The 24,616-nt window shown below is 37.6% G+C and overlaps 1 protein-coding gene across 1 annotated transcript in view; it reads right to left on the reverse strand.

Annotated features, from left to right (window-relative positions):
• LOC149552601 (P-loop containing nucleoside triphosphate hydrolases superfamily protein) overlaps nt 1-24,616 on the reverse strand; it is a 169,780-nt gene that overhangs the window by 45,760 nt on the left and 99,404 nt on the right. The window contains exons 7-8 of the mRNA XM_089788197.1: nt 12,071-12,169; nt 11,883-11,972 (exon numbers count right to left, since the gene is read on the reverse strand). Coding sequence (XP_089644323.1) covers nt 11,883-11,972; nt 12,071-12,169 — 189 coding nt within the window. The remainder of the gene's footprint in view (nt 1-11,882; nt 11,973-12,070; nt 12,170-24,616) is intronic.

The following is a 24,616-nucleotide window of genomic DNA, read 5'->3' on the forward strand; positions in this document are numbered from 1 at the left end:
GTCACTTCGGAGGTTCATTGCCCGATTGTACGCTTCAATGTATGTTGATGGTGGCACGATCTTCATCTTCTTTCGCAGCTTTGAGCAAAGGCCTTCAATGAACCATCTCTTTTGTAGCCCATCAACCGGCTTATTCTCCATTTTATTGATCAGGTCCTTTAACTTCCTGGCGAAGACTCGGACTGTTTCATTCTTCCCTTGCTTAGTATTGAATATCTCCGCTACAATCTCATTATTGTCTCGCAATATTTGAAATTCCGCAATAAATTCCTTCTTAATATTATCCCAACTGTTTAACTTCTGCGGATCTGTGTCAGTAAACCAATCAATCGCAACAACCCGTAGGGTGGCTGGAAACTGTCAGACCCATTCGTTCGTATCTATTATGCCATTTGCTCTCCAAATCGTTTCACATGTTTTATAATGTCGAATCGGATCGGCGGTTTCTTCACCATCAAATTTAGGCAACTTTTCTTTGGACCTGCCATTATTACTGTATGTTGGGGGTTTTGTTGTGTACCTGCGTTGTTCTGAACACCCGCGTTGTTCTATACACCTGCGCCGTTTTCTACGCCCGCGCTGTTTTCGACTTCCGCGCTGTTTTCAACACCCGCGTTGTTTTCGACTTCCGCATTGTTTTCAACACCCGCGCTGTTTTCGACTTCCGCGTTGTTTGGTGAAGAAGAGGTTTCGTCAACCGAAGTTGTTCGTTCCGGAAGTATATCTCAGACGAAGAGGTCACTCCACGCTCGTGCTCCCTCGGCACTCCGAGCCGTGCAAGTCAATCTCCTTTCGTCAGGATTCTCTTCCCGTGGCGTATGCAGGTTCAGAAACTCCTCCCTCACTTCTTCCACCAAATCAAGTCGTTGTCGAGTCTCCGTCAACAATCCTTCCGCACTCTTGTTTTCGTCGGCAATCTTCTGAAATCTCCTTCGACACTCTGTCTGCTGTGCCAGAATTAAATTTTTCTGCGCAACGCGTATGTCATCCTTTTCCTTCAGCTTATCCTTATTCTTGTTCAACTGATTCGGCATTTAATTTCCATTCGACTGCCTACGTACCAGGTCCATTGGGCAACAGCGCCAAATGTTTTTCGTACTAGGTAAAGAAATCAAGGCACAGACAATAGATATGAATAGCAGAACTTCTTATTTTATTCGCATATGCCAAAGACATTACATTATGCTTCCATGATGATTTACAATAATCCCGAAGGGTGTATAAATACTTTTCGAAAAACTTTCCCAAAGGGGTCCATCGGCTACATAACAAGAACCTTTCCGAAGGGACCCATCGGCTACATACAAGAACCTTTCCGAAGGGACCCGTCGGCTAATACACAATTTCTACTGACGACATGTTCTAATTATTACTACATTTTATATGTTTTCCTATTATATTTCATTCCTAACTGCCCTTTCTATCTTCCTTTTTATACCTTATCGAATGCCCAAGAGATTTGTCTCTATGAAGAGGGACGACTTAACCAAAAGAGGTGACTGGTCTGCCTTAATTATAATTTTTACTTTCTTTTAATTTCTTCATAAAAGGCAACAAGACAAGTAAGGTCAATGTTTTGATAGTCAGCAACTGCAAAAAAGGCGAAAGGTGCTGTAGAGCTGTTTAAAAGTTCCTCACATTGGAGTTTGGGTTTCGATTTCTTCTTTGGATGCTAAGGTTAAATTTGACCCCCCTCCCCACCATGGCCGGCCTGGTCTGAGATTAAATAATTGGGGGCTTTGCAATAAGGCATCAAAGGCTAGCACAACTATTCACCATGAAGACAATGATAGACTGGAGGCCTGAATGCAACACAGAGACTTTTTGGGGTTTTTGGATGACGATTCCTCCATCAACATTGGCAGATTGAGTGCCAAGCAATTGTTGCATCCTTACATGAATGACATGCACATTGTCGCAGCCTAGGGAGGGTTTGTGTGGTAGTAGCAGGCAAGAGTAGGTTAATGGGGGCCTGTGTGCTATTAATGTTGTTGATGGAGAAGGCAGCATGTCAAAGGCAAAGGGCGACAAGGTTTGTAAGGGTCGCACCCCTAATCTATCATGGGCGACCAGGCAACAGCTAGGGCAACAGCTAGGGCACAAGCATTCAAGTTGCTTTGGGGATTTAGTTCATTTTCCAAAATTGTTGCAATTGATTTTAATACAGAGGCTGAGGAAGAAATTGCTCATAATGATGCAGTTTTCTTTGACCTGGGAGTGATTGGGCAGTTCAGGGGGCTGTGGACAAGTTTGCATGACTTGCATACTTGGTTGGAAATTTGAAATCTGGGAGCCCATTCTTGACAGTTGTGATCAAATTTACTCTATTGCTAAAGGGTTTTTCATTGTGGCTTTTGAAAACATCCAAGACAAAAACAAGGTTTTTCCTTTGCATTTTTGGTTTGATGGTGGATAAAGGATCATCAAATCTCCTTCATTCCACCTTTGCGTGTATTTTGGTTGAAATGGACGTTTCTAAGGGGCTTACTGCTAAAATCTCTATAAAAACTTCAAAAGGAAGCTAGGTCCAACCTCTAGACTATGAAAGGGCTCCTTTCAGGTGTAGAAGGTGCTTCCAAAAAGGTCATATGGCTGCACAATGTGGTAGAGACACAATGTCCAAGGAGGCTTCCTGGTGGAAAGATGTCTCTCAACAACACTATACGGTAGAGAAAAAAGCTGTGAATTGTTGAGGAAAGGATGCAGAGGCCTCATGTGTCTTCTTCTCAAGATGATATATCCATCAAGAACAATGTTAATGATGGTTTGGTTGTTAAGGCAAGGGAGAAATCTCAAGGCAATGGTGGCAGTACTCTAGAGAGTAGGGAAAAAAAGCATATCAGCGGGCTTACATGGATTGGGGACAGTCGAGGAACCAATGGGTAATCCGGCCCAAGGTATGGATTCATGCTCACGGGATGTTGGAAGAGTCCCAAAGGATACACATCTGGATTGGCAGAAGGAGGCTGCTAAACATGAAGATGGTTAGCTCACAGTGAAAAAGGAAAAAGATAGGAATCAAAGAACTTTTAGATAGTTCTCCGATCCCAATCTAAGGGTGAAGCCAAAATTAATATTTCAACTCTTATGTTGTGTGTTTCTGGATTCTACTGTGTAAATTTTATTTGCATCAATGTTTTGGATCATACTCAATGATCCATCATCGGGATGAAAGAGAGCTGCCTGAAGAAATTGAAGAAAAGTTGCGGACTAGTTGGATATAAAAGAACGGGTCAGGGGAAGAGTGCACAGATTACAAGAAAAATAATACTTAAACTCTTTGTGTCTTGATTGGATGCTTTCTTTTAAGGTCTGTTGACGGATCTTTCAGTTGTTCTTGCTTTGGGATGGTGGTACCCGTGACTACTACCACCCCCATATCGGGGCAAGTTCCTCTAGGCTTAGTTTTAATTAAATACAATAATCATTGCCGATCAAAAAAAACCAAGACAAGGAGGGTCAGCCTGAAGTAAATAGTAATTCAATCCATATTGCAAAGATTGTTTGCCAGCCATTAAACATCAAGGAGATCAGCCTCTTTAAGTAATTGTTACTCTTCTAATCTAGTCGGCCCCCATTATTAGTAGAGGCAGCATTTTGTATTTATAAAGCCCAAATCTTGGTGGGGCATAACAGAAGCAAGTTGGAGAACAAGTTTCCAAGAATAGTGAAATTATAAAAGATGCAGACTCTGTTATTAAGATATGATCAAAAGAAAAGGGTTTTCCATCTGAAAGAGCAGGATGACAATAACAAACAGAAAATACAGAAGAAATGATGGATAATATGGGATGTCTTCGCACAGATGAAATGATGAGTTTCCTCTGACATTTTGACAGGAAGAAACTGGTCAAAACGTGTCTTGTGATATTCTCAAAGAAACACAATATTCAAGGAAAAAAATGCTTACAATATCAGTCTGCAATTAACCATAATTTCTTAACATTTTTGGCTTCTTTGTTTTAAACTCACAATTTTTATTTAAAACGTGAATTTTATTTTTACTTGTCACCTCACATATTTTACAAAATGAATCTTCCTCAACTTTTATCATTTCAATTGTGTGAATTTTCGTTGAGCCAAAGAGTTAATCTTGTGTTGTGAAACATGCCATAATTTCAAACAACGAAAATATGCAGAATAATAAATTTTGGACACTTAAAATACATGATTTTTTTTCCTTTTTTAAGCCCTACACACCCAAGAAGAAAGATTTTACTAGAAAATGAGCATTCTTGAATGAACAAAAGAGAATTTATAGTGAACAAGATTGCAAATTGCAAGAGGCAAAAATAGTGTAGATGAAACAAAATACAGGAGAGATTGGATAAAATGGTATCAATGTAAATGATGTTGAACATAAGCTAGAGACAGAGTCATTGCCATCTAATAGCTAATTCGAGTTACATGCACAACCTTAAGCAAGGAGCCACAGAAAAGTAAGGTAAGGCAAGGCAATCGTAAATTCTTGTAACTTGTAAATTGAATTTATATACAACTCGTGATGATGATTTTCAATCAAGGTTACCCTAGGTTTCTAGGATGGGTACAGCAAGGGACAGGTGGAAAAGTTTCCAAGAAGACAAATTTTTTATCAATTTTGGGAACACTTATGTAACGATAGGGAAAATTAAAATATGCAAAGAAATTCAAAATATTATTATGAAAACATGGATAAGGCATGAACTCATACATAATAGAACTTTAAAATAGAAGAATTAGCAAATTTCATATGTCAAATTTGTGTTATTTTGAGAGTCAAAGTCTATTTTTCTTCTAGAAGTAAAAGTCAAAGTCCCCTAAGCATAACCAATTCCTAGGATTTTTCTAGTAGAATGCTTGAAAACAATATTGGATACGCATCTTCAAGACATTGTTTTCACCATAGTTACACCGCTCAATGTGACGAGGGGACACATTTCTGGGCAGAGGGAACAGAGGGTACTTAATTTCAGGATGGGAGCGAGACGGCGGCAGGGACAGGGGGGGTGTATATAGTATATGCCATAAATGTAGTACTTAAAATGCTAGCTATGAAAATATGTATAACAATATAAGACACAAGATGTATAATACTAATTTACTAAAATTTAAATACTTGAACATTGAACATGAAAGTGGAACATCGAACTATAAATATTCAAATTTTAAATACTTGAATGAGCAAACAGAGGAGTTCTAACTTCTATTATACTAATTTAAATAATAATATAAATATCGAAAGAACGAGATATTGAAAGTACGAGCACCTAATCATAAAGATGATTACATTGAGCATCAATACGCCTGATAGAATATTTTAAAATGTTTTACTTTTTTACACAAACAAATTTTTTTTGGTTGGACAGAGGACACCCAACTATCCCCTGGAGGGTTCAAGGGACTTGCTGCCATCCCCCTGTCTCCTCGGGGTACACCAAGACATCCCCCTTGTCTCTGGAACATCAAAGTCAATAATGTTTTCTAGGGATAATTGTTAACTATGAATCATGTAGTTTGCCTAAAATTCAAGAAATATTCAGCTCTTTAGAATCAGTTGCCTACATTTCCTCTACTTTGAATGGTTTCATCTTGTTGATGTTTTGTAGCTTCAGTCAGATAAATCTTATAAGACAAAAACTATTGAAGATATATATATTTAGTATTATATGAGATATAATCTATATACACTTAACAAATATATATATATATATTATTATGGAGAGATTAATATAATAATGATTCAAGAGATATTATGTATATATAAATATACAAATATATATACATAGATATAGAAATAATTGTTATTATATTAAATTCATAAATAATGAAACAGTGTGTGTTAATGAACAGACATGTCTCATGAAGGGGTATGTCTCTCTTTGTCTCATCCACAATATAAATACAAGAGGGATCACTGCCTTTGGAACACAGAAATCATAGGCAGTGGTATTACATTTGCAATGATCCTAACTCAACATGGTATCAAACCCAGACTGCAAATGTAAAGGATAGAAAAAGGAGGAGATATTCATGGAATATTGACAGAAGAAATATACAACAGCGAAGTGGTACTGATGAATCATCGATTGTGGGAAGAAAAGACCACAGCTCTACAAAACCAAAGACATCAGCACTGATAAGGAGGCGTCCACAAGAACAAGAATCCAATCAGAAGTAATTAAAAGAAATTGCAGGTTTGTTATAAAGTGAGACCTCGGGAGGATACCAATGATGAAATTGAAGAAATACAGAGGCACATATAGTAACCAACAATCTATTAAGGTCAATCATGCTTAACAATGGCTGCTGCATAATACCACATTGCCATCTAAGAGTACGTACACATTACAAAGGGCCATCAATGATACAATAGAGGCATAAAATATCAAGAATTCTCACCACAACATGATACCAAGGAATATAATCACCTTCAAGTGCCTAAGGAAATCTATATCTATTTGTTTTAGTCATCAGCAATGGAAATAAGAATTTAAGAAGGAATTTATACGGTTACACGCATATATATGAGACGAACAACAAGCCACCCAGCATGTAGCATACGTAACAAAAGGGTCAAGTGACCAATGTTGACAAGTAGCAAACCCTCGAATCTCATGCATGAATTAATGAGGGATTAATAGGAGACATCCACGATAGAGGAAAAGCACTATATTAAAAGCAAAGGGGATCAAATTCATATCATCGTTGGTCAAGTATGAAGAGACATAAGACTCGTTGCCCAATTAGAATAGTCAGCACACAATAGAAGGAAAGGGTGTTCGAAGATTGAGAGACATGATATCAAACAAGTTAGCAGATATAATATTGTGGTTGACTTATCAAAGCTAATGTGTATTAACAAAGACAATGACAATCTTTGTGATTACAAGCAGTACTTAAGAAAAGATTTCAATATGCATACCTGATGGATATCCAAGTCAGCATAGAAAGAAACAAAACACAACAATCATTGATGGGGAATCAAAGTCTCCATTTGTTTCTCGTGCCTTGTATAATCTGTCATCTATAAAGTCATCTATTGAATGTTACGTTGATTGTAAGATATATTTGTGCCACGTAAAGAATACTCAACAGTTGTCACTCATAAAAAATATATATAAGATAGGAACAAGCTTATGATCAGATTATGATGGTTATCACATAGTGATGTCGTGACCAGTAACAAGGAAACCTGAAGATAGATGATGTGTTATGGTGAGGGCCAAAGGCCACACGACCATCAGATATAGAGAAAGCTTTTAGAATAGCTCAAAAGAAGCGTAAAGTTGATATCAGATTCAAAGAGAGACTAACATTTCATTAGAAGTAACCTTGGAAAAAGAAGGATTAGATAGAGGATATGTTTTAGTTAAATTTTTTGAGGAGCTTGATCTATTTATTCAGAGGGAGAAGACTGTGTCAAGATGGATTCTCCAATGATCAAGAAATTGTAGCACTCAGAGGACCATGATTCATGAGATGAAGTTCCATATGTGCAGACTCCAAGGTCTTTATCCAAATACCAAAACTGTAGATGGATACTTGGAATACTATTCATTCAAAGTACATTGTCACTAAAGATCTAACAACCGATAAGTTTATCCAAGCCTTCTACCAAACTGAAGTTAGTACATTATTAAAGAAAAGCTCGAAGTAATGGATCAGAGCCTTTAGTGAGAGGAAGCCTTAGCATCAGTGATTACCTGAGATGTACCTTAATGCATTCTTCTATGTGAGAGAGAGGTTTGAGGTGAAAGCCTTTGTTCCACCCTCTGAAATATTCGTGATGGATTATTACATCCCAAATTTTGCCCTAATTTTAATTTTGATTATGATCGTTGGGTTAACGAATCATTTTCTTTTCCTAATCAGGTGAAACAAGTTAGTTTTTATATAGGTTTAGTTAATTATATATGTTGTATCAATTGATTATTTCTTTCCTGATCATGTGAAACAAGTTAGTTAATTATGTGCGTTGCATCATTTGATTATTTCATTCATAGTCATGTGAAGCAAGTTAGTTAAATTATATACGTTGTACCAACTGATAACGAAGTATTCCTTCATGATCATGTGAAATGACTTAGTTAATATAGACGTTTGAAAACTAACGATCAATAAGTATATTATATTTTTGAATTAATGTATTGGCAAGAATGTTTTGCCTGAGTGGTTGCAGGAAGAAGACTGAGGAGAGGGGAAGCATTGATAAACGAGATCATCGAAAGGGGATGGTCGAAATGGCCCAATCATTAAGATCGACAAGTATGACCTAAACTGCCTTGGAAAGGAAACGAAGACTTGACCTCAGGTTTCGTTAAAGGACCGCATGAGCTATTAGGAAAAACAATATAATAACAACTTAAAATAATCAAAGACTAAATATAATTCATACCTTTTAAGAATTCTGAATCTCTTTTATTTAATCATTATTATAAACTCATAAATACACACTTATATATATATATATATAAATGAAGTGGCACCAATAAATTAAAAATAAATAATCTAATGATGCCACCTCATCAATATTCATACGAGAATGTACTTAAGAGCTTATAATAATAATATAAAAGATTTAATCTTTTAATTTTTCTTCTCATTTAACTTCCCGCTTTTTTCTTTTCTTTTCAAATTGAAATTCTTGAAGCAACTGAACAAACTTCTTGAAAACATATGGAAGCCAAGAAGTCTCGGTTTAACTTCCAAGAGCCATGGTCGGGATTGTATATAAACATGTCTCTCTTTCACATTTGAGACTTACTTCATGATAATTCTTTGCACTGAATACTCTTTCCCTACCGCCGAATATCATTTTTTTTATGCTATCGAATCCCTGCAAATACATCACTAGTCATCCACTGAGAACTTGATACATCTGCAGCTGCGAAAGAGAAGCTGGAATCAAATCTCCAATTTGCGGGAAAAACAAGTTTCAACCAACTCGCAGGTCATACTCTTGTTTGATAATCCTTAATAATTGAAAGTGCAGTTTGCAATGGCAAAGCTTAATACTTAGAAACAGTAAGATATGGAATCGACCTTATCAAAACTTGGCCGAATGTAAATTTTGTGCATACATACTTCTATTTTTATAATTTTATTCTGCTCACCCCATTCTATACCTACAAACCTCCTTAGCCGGTTAGGAATGATTATAGAGGTAATCCATTATGTTTCTGTAGATGACTAAGATGTTTATTGTACCAATTTTCCAAAACAGTCTTAAGCATACATCAAGCATACAGTCTATTGAAGACTGAGATAATAATGAATATTGAACGAATCCACATGAATGCCATACATATAACATATATAATACCAAGCTTGAAATCAGATTACATTGACACCAAGGAGTTCATTTGGCAAAGAAGCCATAATATGGGTGAAGAGGTGTAAAATCAAGTCGGAACCATGAGGACACCAAGGAGTTCACCTGGTAGAGAGGCCAATATGTGGTGAAGAGGTGTAAACTAACCTGCAAATAAAATCGAGAAATTAGAATGGAATGAATAATTTAATAGCTCATGCTTGTCCTAATTAAAGAAACCTGTTGTCAAGTTGAGTGGTGGAGATCGGGTTCACGAACCCAATTTGAAATACTTGGCCAAGGTAGTTTCAGGCATATGTTCCAATCATGAGATCTTTTTGTTTGTCCATAAGCTTCAGTTATTTAGGAATAACTGATAGGACACTCAAACCACTAGGTAGCTCCAATGGCTGGACTTTAGAACATCCCAAGCCCGATCTCAAGGTAGGGAGGGTCGTTCTATTAAGTTAGAATGTGTGGGGGTAAGTATAGTCCACGGTTGGGAGGTTAAGCCTAAGTCAATGCTTCTCCTCTCACCAATGCCGAGGCTTGAACAACATGGCAAAAAGAGATTCCTCCATTATTTTGTATGTTTTTATGTTGCACTTTTACCTATAGATTCATAGATGAATAATTAGATAGTTGTTGCTTACTTTCAGCTGAATATGTTATCAATTAGAATGAATATAAAGAAGATAGTTGTTGCTTTACTTTCAGTTGAATATGTTATCAATTAGAATGAATATAAAATAGTTGATAAAGAAGATAGTTGTTACTTTACTTTCAAATGAACATGTTATCAAGTTATAAGATTAAATCTGTTAGCAACACATTCTATTATTTATTTCATTATAACAGTCGAATATAATATGCAAATAAAATAGGAAGCGGTTACCTCTTTCTAGTTATAATTAGATAACGAAAATCCTTGTCATGTGAAATAGAGTCAGTTATTTGTTATTTATGTGTTTAAAAACTGGTTAGGAAAATTCATTTGTTACATGGATGTCATGTGAGTTAATACATGAGTTTGTGGAAACATCATTGAAGATCACGACCGTTCATTTATGTTTGTTTATGGTTACAATAGCAAGGCGGCGATCTTACAATGGTTTAACCTTCTATCATGATGGATGTTGTAAGGTTGATATCTAAGCAAATCGTGATGGATTATGTCTTGTAAATCCATCAACTAAGATATAGATGTCATCACATAGATATTTGAGTTGTATTGTATGGATTTAATCTCCATGGACAAGCCATGATTTTAATGTTCCTATGGTAAGTATCATTGAGGATACATGTGCACAAACCTCATGGACACTTTGAGTACTTGGTGAATATCATGCAACTTAATATTTTGAGGCCATTACTCCTAATATCATGAGATGATATAATTCTGAGTACTTGGTAAATATCACGAGACTTGATATTTTGAGGCCATTACTCCTAATATCATGAGATGGTATCTAGATAGTGAGTATCTTCTTATCAAATATATTCTTAATCGTGTCATTCTTGATGTTACATTAAAGTAATATCAAATCATGCGTTTATCCTCCCTAGCTAAGAGGGAGTGTTGATGTTTTGTAGCTTCAGTCGGATAAATCTTATGAGATAAAAACTATTGAAGATATATATATATATATATATATATATATAAGTATATATGAGATATAATATATATACACTTAACAAATATTATATATATGTATATATTATTACAAAGAGATTAATATAATAATGATTCAAGAGATTATGTATACATACAAATATACATGTATATATTTATATACATTGCTATATAAATAATTATTATTATATTAAATTCATAAACAATGAAACAATGTGTGTTAATAAATAGACATGTCCCATGAAGGGACATGTCTCTCCTTGTCTCATCAACGATATAAATACAAGAGAGATTGCTGCCTTTGGAACACACAGAAATCATAAGCAGTGCTATTACATTTGCAGCGATCCTAACTCAACACATTTTGCTTGTCACATCTCATAGTACTTGGACCTCTTTCTAGTTAATGTAATCAACCTAATAGTAATACTATATTGACAAATTGTATGCTTATAAACAATTAAAATCACCAAAGAACAAGAAATGTCTCTCATGTGATAATTTATTAATTCTATGACATATTAATTATGCTGGCTCTAACATGCTCTGCAATCAATTCATGTAAGCAGTAAAGAAAACATTCTAGACTTTCTAGCAACTTTTTTTGCTTACATGCTTAAGCCACTAAATACAAACACCACCTTATAATTGATAATGGAAAAAAGACAGTAAGCGTATTCAAGGCATCTTGAAATTTTCATCACAAAAAAGGTGATAATGTTGATCCCATGCCTTTACTGTTTGATTCTGATTTTGAGAAGCTTCAACGATTTCCTGTCTCTCAAAACGCACACTACAATTTCCAATATAAATTGAACATGATGATAGCATATATATGTGATATAGAAAGACGCATTTAAAAATACTTAGATTCAGTGTTTTTGATGAAAAAACTAACCACTTTATCTAATTTTAAGGCATCTGATTTCTACATGCCATAGTTTTTATATCACCCACCTGTGGAATAATATTACAAATGGCATCTGAACATTTTCTCTCTTGAATGGGTATCCTTCGTATTCGTAAAAACTCAACATATGCATCTTCCTACCAACAACAAAGAACACATTAATAACTATGACAATAACATCAGCTTCGTATAAACACAAAAGAATATAGCACATGTCCAAACCTAAAAGACAAACCTTAGGTAGAAGGAACACAAGTGCATTGCCAGATCTTCCCATGCGTGCTGTTCGACCAACCCTATGTACAAATACATTAGGATCTTGTGGAGGATCATACTGTGTTTACCAGATACCAACAGAGAAAGGCATTAATTTAAAATTTAAACACAAAATACACAGAAATACAAAACTGCACCAAATATCCCAAAAAATAAGTATAAACACACATCTAATCTCTGTTGAAAAACCCTCCTAAAACTCTTTTAACTTGTGAATACCCCCAAGTCAAAATGCCAAGAAAGTCACAGTGCACTGAGTTTTATGGTATTTACGCTGTAGACATATTGCTAAAAAAATTGCTATAGAAGAAGCCAGGGATCTCACTAAAATAAAAATAAATGATTTACATGGTATCCTGATAACTTATGCAATGAATTTGGCAGGTGATATAGAAACAAAAAGGGAAGTTGCTTTTCAAACAACTAAAAAGGTAAAGGACAAAAGTTCAGAATCAGAAGATCTAGAAGAACAATTGGCAAACCTAGTTAAAAAGTATAAAAAGGTTTTCTGAACATAAAAGAAAAATAATCAATGAAATGTTTTGATTGTGGAAAGAATGGCCATTTTGCTGCTAAGTGTCCCAACACTAATAGTGATGAAGAAGAAGGTTATAAGAAGAAACAATTTGCTCACAAATCGAAAAGTTTGCAAAGAAAAAGAAAAGTTTGTATATTAAAATGATGGTTCTGACAATTCAGATTTTGATGGTTATGAAACTTTATGGCAATAGGACCTTGTTCTACAGATCAAAACGATGGTGATTACAGCAATGATTCGGGAGATGAAGTTGATTTTGAAGAAGAGTTGGTACGCACATTGGAAGAAATCAACCAGTTGAAAAAAGAGTTGGCATCAGTCTTAAAAGGTAATGCAGATTTCTCAAAAGATGTTGATGCTATAATTGAGATTATTACTTATTTGAAAGTTGAGCTTGAAGATTAAACAGAAGTTAGAAGTGGTAAGTTCTGAACTTGGTCTTCAAACTGAGAATTGCTCTAGATTAGAAAGTGAGATGGTTTAAGAAATAAAATCAAGAAACTAATTATAATTCCTTATAAGCAAATAAAATAAACAAAAATTATTAAGAATATTCGACTTGGTTTGTTTTAAATGTCAGCATGTTCAACATACAGCAAGAAATTGTTAATTGAGTTTTGTTGATTCAAGGAACAGGTTATCAGAGAAGAAGGAAACAGAGATTTAGTGAAAGAAAGAGAACAAATTTCTTGTTGTTACAGCATTGCATGCCACGATAGAGAATCTTTGGATTTGACAGTGGTTGTTCAAACCACATGATAGATGATATGGGCAAATTTTCTACATTTGCAGAATGGGATGGTGGTCCAGTGAAATTTAGAGACAAACCTCTAGTAACAATATGAGGTAAAGCTTCTTTGAGTATCAACGGTATGCTAGAAAGTCGAAACAAACAATGTGTAGTTTGTGTATGGTTTAAAATATAATTTACTAAGTCAATTGTGTGATAATGGCTATTTTGTAAATTTCAACACTCAAGGTTGTGAGATAAGGAAACTTGATTCTCAAAAGATTATGTTCAGTGTAAACATGCATAGAATAATATATATGATTTAAGAAAAGTATGATGAAAGTCGGCCTTGGCACGTGCGGTTAGGACATGTCAATTTTAATAATTTAGTAAAAATCAATTCTTTGAGTGCAGTACGACACATGCCCAACATTGTCAAACCTAAAAACATTGTGTGGAAAGAATGTTAACAAGAAAGTAAACTAGAATAAGTTTTAAATCAAAACAATAATCAAGTCTACAACCCCTTGAGATGATTCAAACAGATCTTTGTGGACCCACCAGAACTAAAGGACTGAAAAGTGAAAGATATTTCATGATTTTTGTAGACGACTATACTAGAATGATATGGATGACATTCTTAAGAGAAATCAGAAGCTTTTGAAAAGTTTAAACTTTAAAGTTTTTAGGACTATGGTTGAAAAAGAAACTACTTATGAAATTAAATGTCTTAGATCTGATAGAGATGGTGAATTTATATCTAACGAATTTGTTGCTTACTGTGAAGAAGGTATAAAAAGAAAGAATTCTACAACCAGGACACCTCAATAGAATGGGGTAGTTTAACGGAAAAATCAAACGATAAAAGAAATGGCCAGAACTTTAGTTAATGAATCCAAGTTTTTGACAGATTTTGGGTGGAAGCAGTGCACATAACAGCTTATGTTCTAAACAGTGTTCAGCTTAGACCTAATAGCAAGAAAACTCCACATGAATTACGGTATGGGAAGCCCACTTAAGTTAAAAAAATTTAAAATTTTGGAAGCAAGTAGTTTTGATTCTAAATGTGATGAAGAGTTGTTTTTTTGGGTATTCAACTCACAGGCAAAGCATATAAATGCTATAATAATAGATTAAAGATCATTATTGAATGTATTAATGTTAAAATTGACGAGCAATTACACAAAGGCAATACTGAGGAATCTATTGTTAATTCAAATAATCTGTTTGAAAGTACTCTGACACCTTCCACAAATTCTAATGAAAACACTTCTACAACAAATATATGTCTAATGATGATGATGTAATATGTTTTGAAAATGCTAGTGAAATTTCCTTTGAAAATGCTAGTGAAAATAATCCATCTAAGTTTGTAAAAAGAAATCATCCTAAACAGCAATAATTAGTTATACAGATGATGGGATCCAAACAAGAAAAATGATTGTTAAAAATTATAACGAAGAAGCCTATCTATCTTTGATTTCAGAAATAGAACCTAAAACATATAAGGAAGCTAACATAGATGACAAATGGATTAGTGCAATGAAAGAGGAATTAGCGCAAATTAAGAAAAATAATACTTGGGAGTTAGTTCCTCGTCCATCAAATAGGAATGTCATTGGTGTTAAATTGGTGTTCAAGAAAGAACTTAACCAGGATGCAAAAATTGTTAGAAATAACACTAGACAGATTTGTAAAGGTTATGCACGAATTGAAGAGGAACAGTTTGATGAGACATTTGCTCTTGTAGCCAGGATAGAAGCTATCCGCATGTTTTTGGCATTTTCAGCATATAAAAACTTTAAAATTTGGCAGATGGATGTAAAATCAGCTTTTCAAGATAGGTTTACATGGAACAGCCAGAAGGTTGTCTGTGCAGGTAAGGAAGACTATGTATGCAGACTTAAAAAGGACTTCTATGGTCTTAAACAGGCATCTAGGGCTTGGTATTCTAGTCTTGATCAGCATCTCTTGCAGTAGAGTTTTTACAGAGGTAATGCAGGTGGTAATCTATATTCCAAATCTGTTGGAGATCAGCTTTTTGTTGGGGTTGTTTATGTTGTTGACATTATTTTTGGTGGGAATCATGAAGTTAGCAAAAATTTTGCTAACCAAATGCAATCAGCTTTTCAAATGTCTATGATAGGGAAGTTGTCATTTTTCTTCGTTTTCAAGTTTCTCAGTTGGATGAAGGCATATCCTTATCACAAATTAAATATATCAAGGAAATGCTTAAAAAGATTCAAATAGATAATTGCAATCTAGTCAGTGCACCTATGATTACAAATTGCATATTAACTAAGGTTGATGATTCTCCTGCAATAGATCATATGCAATACATGTCTATAATAGATAGTTTATTATATCTAACATCTACACCAAATATAATGCAAGCGGTATGTATGGTTGCTCAGTTTTTCAGGTTTCTCCTAAAATTTCTCATCTTAATGCAGTTAAATGAATTTTCAAGTATTTGCAGGGTACTATTGATTTTGGGTCGTGGTATCCACAAAATGACAAAATTTACTCTTGTCGTATGATGGGTGGATGATTTTGCAACCAACAATTTAATTCAATTGCACAATAGGAAACCAGCCATAGCGTGTGAGACGGAGTCTCTCCCACCTTTAAGGGAAGGCTCCCCCATCTCATTGTTCCTTGGATCAACTCAAAGCAAGCAAGAAGTAAAGAGATGCATTCTAGTGTGTTACTAATATTCTTTCCTCTTTATTTTATAAAAGAATCCACTTACACGCAGAGCGGGTAATGGGCAAATTGAATCTCTTAAACTACACTTCTATCTAAAAGATGAAAATAGGGATACCGATACCAAACACCAACTCATAGGTTGATTGATAGTGTATCGACTTAGATCTACATCTAGTTTAATCTATTCTATAAGAAGAATCTCTACCATTGGGGCACACAGAGTTCCAAAAGTAGAGAAGTTCTAACTATTTGCTTGAATTTGATATAGAAGAATAAGCTACAGTCACAACTTCTAGTCTATATATTACCATAATTGCTCTCAGTCACAGCTTCGGCTCCAATTATTTCTTATATTCCCTATGTTCTATTAAACATGCAATAAAAACATGAACGAAAGATAATAGGAACAAATCATAGTGACAACTTCCAATTTGTTCTATCACAATTAATTCTAGTCACAGCTTAGAATCCAAATGCTTCTTTCTATTCACTTTTTTACAAATTTGTACTACACAATCACAATTATGCTTGCACAAGTTCGGCAGAGCTCTCTCACATATAATAAACGTGATTTTTACAATAGGGGGTCACTCCTTTATATAGGAAAAAAGGAGTGGGAAAATTGGAGAAAAAGGTGGGAGAAACTCAACCACCTTGACTAAGTTAAAAAAGGAAAGAAGATTTATTCGGTTACAAAACTGAAGGTTCGTGTAATCGAATTACATGCAATCGGATTACACGTAATCTATCTTCTACAACTACATAGCTGAAAATGCTAAAAACTAAAAGAAAATGATGGATGAAGTTGAATCAATCTCTGCTATTGTCAACAAAAGCCTTATATTTGGCAATACAATCATGGATGATGATAGAAGCGGGAGTAGTTGTATTTTGTGCCACTGCATTCTCTCTCATAATCGTGGTGTTGTGTTTTTTCATGGCCTCCTGATTCTCTTTGATGAATTGTCAGATGTCATTTGAAAACTTGATGTAGTCAAGCTTTGCTCATTCCACAGTTGTGAATTCTTCTTTGTCAGATTCAAACATTCTACAGTTTCTGACACTTTGAAAATGTACTATCCTTTTCCAGAAATTTTATCAAAAACCCGTGATAAAAAAGTGCAGATTTAAATTCGAACAGTAAACCAATATTACATATAAATTCCAAAACTTTAATCTGACCTATAACCCACAGATTTGCATACAAGGAAACTCAAGAAACTTGTTTTATTTCACCAATATTCAGAAAGGACATATATAAATCAGAAATTAACACAAATAACCCAAAATGTGTTACTGTGCCATACAACAGCAATACAATAACGTGCAACAATTCAAGTAATCCAATCTTATAAACAAAAATGACAGTCAGATTGGCAATGTAGATGAAACCTGTAAGAAGGCTAGGTTTGCGTCCAATCTTCAAATGCTTCTTCAAGGGTTTGCGTACTAGAAGAAATAGCAAACAATTGTTTCCAGCTCCCAAATTAATATTTGCTTTGAATATTATAATCTTCATATATGCTCTCATGTGGAGCTTGTTGTACCTTTATCACTTTTCCCAATGTGATGCACACTCTTTTAAGCAATGTGGGATAAAACACCTTTTTGTCCTTTAGTCACTTAAGCGAACATAGTACCTTTTTAAATAAAGTGACAAGTTAAATGAACTTTAATAGTCAGTTAGTAAACCATATAGCCATCGGGTATTAAAATAACTGACCAAATGAACTCTGATAAGCATGTGCAATAGCATCTGGACAACCTGCCAAAACTGCTCTGATGGGTCTGGAACTGGAAATGTCTAAGCCAAATCTCGAACTGAACCCCATAAAGAGTCTTTTCGCCCCTAAAACCTAGGCGAAGAGAGCTGGCAACACAGAATTATAATGTCCCAGAAAAAGGGGACATTACAGAAAACCATCTCAATGATGTCCAAATGTAAACTCTAAACAACTTTTCCATCAGCATCTCTCTATCTCTCCTCTCTCTCACACACACACAAAGTGCTTTGGCGCATTCCCACACGAACTCAAGTTCTAGGGCTATCATTGCGAAAGTGGAAACCAAATGGATATTGTTTCTTTTGATTCAAAGCATTTTTTCTTGACAGGATGTCTCAATTCTTTGAAGAAATTCTCGCATATCTTGACTTGAGTTCACTACAACATAAAGATTTCAAATAATGTGTTAAATTGTTGAGTTACTGTTGTAATAGTTGTAGCTTATATTGTAGAATAGTTGATGCTCTTAAGAGGAGGATGTTTACCGTACGGGTAAACTAGATTAATGCATATAGATAACTAGAACACGAACAGCAGAACTTATATTATTATTCGCATACACCAGACATTACATACAGAGCATATCATATCACAAGATGTATTACAATGATCCCAGACGGGATATAAATACTACCGCCGAACCTTCCCGAAGGAGTCCGTCGGCCACAAATATTCTATCCGCTACAAACTATTTACCGACGACGTCGGCTACAGAATACAGAAACACCGCCGGACATCACCCCGTCGGCTACAGAAACACCCCCGAACACCGACGACAATCATTCTGTCGGCTACAAAAATACCGCCGGAACCATCTAGTCCGCTGACACCATCCCCCCCAAAAAGAAAAGTCGTCTCCGAACGACAATTACAAAATATCTAAGACAAATTAACAAACAAAATATATCATCAGAGTGACTACAACAAGAAAAATTTGCTTCTGTCACATCACTTCACTTCGTCCCGTGCCTATAGCCTCTGCTAACACAATACTGTCTCCTCAAGCTGACCTTAATGGCCACCTGTGCTGCTTTCTCTGCTTCCAACACTGGGTCCACTGAGCTAAGTGTCGCTGCACTGCCTCCAACTGGATGATTAGCTCCTCCCGAGCTCTCTACGCATCCACCAAGACAGCCTCCCGGCCAACACCTACTCCCAGTGCCTCTGGTACACAGAAAGTCTATGCCTGCAACCACTTCAACTTTTCTCAACTGGTCAGACTCCCACAACTAATATCAGCAATGACTGGGGGTCCAGAGGGCAACGCCCCCGGCAGGGTCGAAGGGCAGCGCCCCCGCCAAGACCAAATTAGCACTTCGCAACCCACACAGAAATGCACGGAACACACCATTTCTGTCATTTTCTGTCGATTCTACACTCTTTCTGGCAACCACTGATGCGTCCCCTTCCCTTTGGCACCATCTGTAACTCATTCTGAACAACTTGAATCTGTCGTCGTTTTGTTTTTTTTTTTTTTTTTACTGCTTCCTCTACAATCCACCACAAATCCCTCTGCACAAAAAAATTCTTCTCCTTCCCTACACAAATTCCATCTTGGCTCCTGCAATTTTACTGTGATGCCGCTAAACTCAAAAGCGCCCAAACTAAATATGCCATATTTTTCTCATTCCTCACAAAACCTTGAGCTTCTCCTTCTGGCAGAACAAGCACCCTTCTTTATGTCTCTGTTTCCCCGCAGAAGTCTGGCTGGAGGAGGGAATGGAGTCTGAGGCTTGCGTTCAGCTTCATGCGTTCCGATGCCTCCGATGCTTTATTCAGATGTTTTCAGTGCCTCCTCATCCCAACCAATCCGTCTCAAAATCCTGTGCAATCATTTTGTGCGGACTCCTATGTTTCTTTCTCCTGCACTATCCTGGCAGCGAATGGCAATAGGAAATTGCCATGGAACAAGAATTTGAACCCCGTGGTGGCCATTAAGGGCATGGCGGGCAGCTCCAAGGCGGAGGAATGGAACAACAACGTACTTCAGACGGGGGATTCAAAAGTTTTATGCCCGCAGCTAATTTTTGGCAGAGGAGATCGAGCGGCGGAGACACTCTGACTAGCGAATTTTTATTTTTTTTACCCGCGGCCTTCCTTTTTACCGGCGAAGACTGCCCGCGGACCTTCCCTTGTTACCGGCGGAGAAAGACTGTTTGGTGATCAACGCAAAGGAGAGAGCGGAGTCTTTCTGGCAGAAAGATTTAGAAGTGCAGAGCAGAATATTTCTAAGTCCGCGGGGCTTTCCTTGGCGGAGAACTTTACAAGTTTTATGCCCGCGGACAGCTGCCCGCAGGGCTTTTAACAACCCGCGGACAGACTGTCTGCGGAGACATTCCTGTCACTCCCGCGGACAGGCTGCTGCCTGCGAGGTCTTTGACTCTGCCCGCGGACAGGCTGTTGCCCGCGGGGCTTTTCAGTCCGCGGGCCCTTCTGTCCGCAGGGCCCCCAAAAAAAAAACTTTTCAATTTTTTTTTTTTTGTTTTTTTTTTTTTTAATCAAATTTTTTTCAATTTTTTTCTTTTTTTTTTTTTCAATTTTTTTCTTTTTTTTAAAAGAAATCAAATAACAAAGGTACCTCCATTTTGCCTCCAGGCGTCACCATTCTGCAACGACAACAGAGTCAGCTGGCCATCCTGTGACAGCGACGAAGTCTTCCTGGCACCATATATTTTGAATTTGGATCTGTTGACTGCCAGAGGTACCTTCTGCCTGTCCAAAGTTGATAATCTGATTGCTCCATTGTCGCCGACCTTCCGAATCTAATATAGTCCAACCCATCTGCCCTTAAACTTTTCCACTTTGATTTCATTCTGACCGTCGTACGCCTTACGTTTGTTCTGTGCCACCTCCGTCGCCCACTGTGCCTGCGGTCGTCGCACAACTAGATTATTTCCTTGCTGTCGGTGCCCTTCCACTAATTTTATGTTGTGGTGTAACCTTTTCTTCCCGCGCGGTCCATTCACCATGTACCGGACAGTGGGATCTTTCGTTTTTCTGTGTTCAAACTGTATGTTCTTCCCCTCAGCTTCAGCCATGGCAGCTTTTCCTTCTTCTGCTTCCCTGCATTCCTCCGGACATTCATTTTCCTATGTTTTGTCACGTTCGTCGACCGTTAACATATTGCAACTCGATCACAGTTCATAGTCTTCTATCTGCCAGTGGAACAGGCCATTCACCGAGTCCAAGTCGTCGTCATTCGATCCTCCATCAAGTCTCAATACTCCCTCTTCGTCTGGTTCCATTCTCCTCTTTGCTTCGTCGTCACTTTCGCCGTCACTCTCTGAATCTGACGATGTTGCCTCCTCACCGACCATTTGTGTATGCAGGTCAATTGTGAATCTTTTGCCTCCGTGCTCCATTGATAGGGTATTTCGTTTCCAATCATGTTTTACTTTTGCTTGCACCAACCAATCCCGTCCCAAAATAGCATCGTATCATTTTCTTTTTAATGGAATGACCACAAAATCCAATAAAAATGGTTGCGTACCAATTGTTACCGGTTGCGCTTTCAAGATTCCCAATGGTTTGATTCCATGTTGGTCTGCCGTGAGCAACTGAAATGCAGGTGGCCACAATGTTGGCTTTCCCAACTTCTTCCAAGTATCCTCCGGCAACACATTCACGCCGAACCCTCCGTCGACAACTGTGTCTGTCAAAACATTTTCCAAAATCCCCATCTCGACGACCGTCGGGTGCCGTCCAGATGTGAGTGCCAGCAGCATTGGGTCTGTTGTCATCACTTCCCTACTATCCCTTCCTGTGTCCTCCGTTGCTTTCAGAAACGGTGTATGATTCAAAATGGCCGTCCGTAACTGGGGCATTGTGAGGTCACTTATCTTGACCGGTATCTCCGTTTGTAAGATCTGTCGTACAATGTTTTGTTCTGCGAAGTTCCTTGCCAAGGTGTCGGTGATGTCCTTCAACTGAGATGTCCCTGCCAACGATGCCTTTCCAATTTCCACCTGCATTTCCCCAAATTTTCTTTTTCCCTCCGCTTGCCTCCGTGTAATTGCCAGAACCTCCTCTACATCTGTGCCGATAGTGATCAAGTTTACTCCAGCCTTTGGACACTTGGAATCTTCGTGATCGCCGGGTCCGCACCATCTGCACAATAATTTCGGTGTGTTTGCCGCTGTACAATCCCGCGCAAAATGACCCCACAAATTACACGCTCGGCATTGAACGATCGGCCGTCCATTTGCATCATACCGAGTTCGACTTCGGCTCCCATTATTATTGTTATTATTGTTATTATTTTGCCCTCTGTTATTATTCCTGTATCCTCCGGATGTAGCACCGGCGGTATTCGTGTTTCCGCTACTACCCGACGAGGAAGCCTCCTATGTGAGAAACACCTGCAGAGATCCTTTTGTCTTCATGTTAAAGGGGCACTCCTTTGTCGAATGGCCCATGATCTGACAAATGTCACAAAATTGGTTCTTTGGACAAAATGTTTTTAAACTCCTTCATCATGCGAACCATATCCTTCTGTAGGGCACTAACCTTCTTGTTGCTGCCTTAGTCGTCGCTACTATCTCTGGCAGGCTCGTCATCATCAGAATCAGAGGAGCTAGTTTTCTTCTTCTTTGTCTTCTGTTCACTTTCAAGGTCCAGTGCTCTGTTATACGCATCCACATATGATGACGGTGGAACAATTTTCATTTTCCTCCGCAATTTCGATCGTAGGCCGTCCACGAACCATCTTTTCTGCAATCCGTCCGCCGGCTTGCTTTCCATTTTGTTTATTAAGTCTTTTAATCTCCTAGTGTAAACACGGACAGTTTCGTGCTTCCCCTGTTTGGTATTGAAAATCTCCGCTACGATTTCATTATCATCCCGCAAGAGTTTAAATTCCGCCAGGAACTCCTTTTTAATGTTATCCCAGGTATCCAGCTTTTGTGGATCCGTATCCGAAAACCAATCAATCGCGACACCCCGTAGGGTTGCCGGAAATTGCTTGACCCATTCGTCAGTATCTGTGATTCCATTTGCTCGCCAGATCGTCTCACATGTCTTACAATGTCGGATGGGGTCGGTTGTACCATCGCCTTCAAATTTCGGCAGCTTCTCTTTGGGTCCCGCCATCACAACACGGGAGGTCTGCACTGTCACACCAGAGGTCTGCACTCCCGCACCAGCGGTCTGCACTCCCACACCGGAGGTCTGAACTCCCACACCGGTGGTCTGCACTTCCGCACCGGAGGTGTCGACAGCTGCGAACCTTGGTGAAGAAGAAGGATCCTTTGAAATTATTTCCCGCGTAAGTCTATCCTGGACGAAGAGATCACTCCACGCTCGTGCTCTGTCGGCACTGCAAGCCGTGCGAGTTGATGCTCTTCCGTCTAAATTTTCTTCCCTCGGCAAACACAAATTCAAGAACTCCTCCCGTGCTTCTTCCACCAATTCCACCCGCTGCCGAGTCTCCTCCAACAATTCCTCCACACTTCGGTTTCCGTCGGCAATCTTCTAAAATCTTCGTCGGCGTTCGGCTTGCTGTGCCATAATTAAATTCTCCTACACAATACGGATTCCATCTTTTCCCTTCGCCTTATTCCGATCCTTGTTAAGCTGATTTGGCATTAATCTTCATTCCTCCCACCTTCCAGATTCATAAGGCAACGGCGTCAAATGTTTACCATATGGGTAAACTAGATTAATGCATAGAAATAACTAGAACACGAACAGCAGAACTTATATTATTATTCGCATACGCCAGACATTATATACAGAGCATATCATATCACAAGATGTATTACAATGATCCCAAACGGGATATAAATACTACCGCCGAACCTTCCCGAAGGAGTCCGTCGGCCACAAATATTCTATCCGCTACAAACTATTTACCGACGACGTCGGCTACAGAATACAGAAACACCGCCGGACATCACCCCGTCGGCTACAGAAACACCGCCGAACACCAACAACAATCATTCCATCGACTACAGAAACACCGCCGGAACCATCTAGTCGGCTGACAGAGCAGTTTGATGACTACTTCGGGTTGCATCCTAAAAGTTGTAATTGGTTTAAGATTGTGAGGATAGATAAGGACAGTAGAACCTAGCAGCTATTCTCACCATGGTTTTCTCCCGCATTGGGTTTGCATGCCATATTACTATACATTGTGTATCGTGTCTTGTTTCGTGATTTCATGGTGTATTCCTTATATTTTAATTTTATGCTCTAGCTCACACTAATCAAGTTGAATCGACCAAATAAAGTGTAAATTAAAATTGGACTTTGATTCTAAGGTTTATTCACTACTAATTCATGCCCCCCTCCTCTTGGTAGTAAACTTGTGGTATACAATTGGTATCAAAGCCTTGGGTTACGAATGTTGGATCCCAAAACCACAGATTGCAAACCTACGAGTCTTGCCAACTCGATGCTGGAATATCCAATCAGTTCAAGGCCAACTTGACAGGACTAATCGAATTGATTTGAGTCCTCTGCACTTTCGGCTCTACAGGGCCAAGGTAGGTGCACCTAATTTCAAACCACTCTCTTAGGTTTTGAAGATCGTAAAGCAAATGACCTAATCAAAAATACAAAAAAAGCCTTCCAAGAGGAGAGACATTAAGAAAAAAATTAGTTTGTACTTCTTAAGTTAATATGTGAAATATGCTGAAATTATATTAACCTTAAATTTTCAATAATAGCTTCAGAATATGAATGCTACAAACTTGTAAATTTATGAATTGAAAACAATAATAAATGAATATAAGAATATTTTAAAAT

The sequence above is a fragment of the Cupressus sempervirens genome, chromosome 6 (assembly GCF_028749045.1).
Source record: "Cupressus sempervirens isolate cs-2001-9-10 chromosome 6, ASM2874904v1, whole genome shotgun sequence".
Taxonomy (NCBI): Eukaryota; Viridiplantae; Streptophyta; class Pinopsida; order Cupressales; family Cupressaceae; genus Cupressus; species Cupressus sempervirens.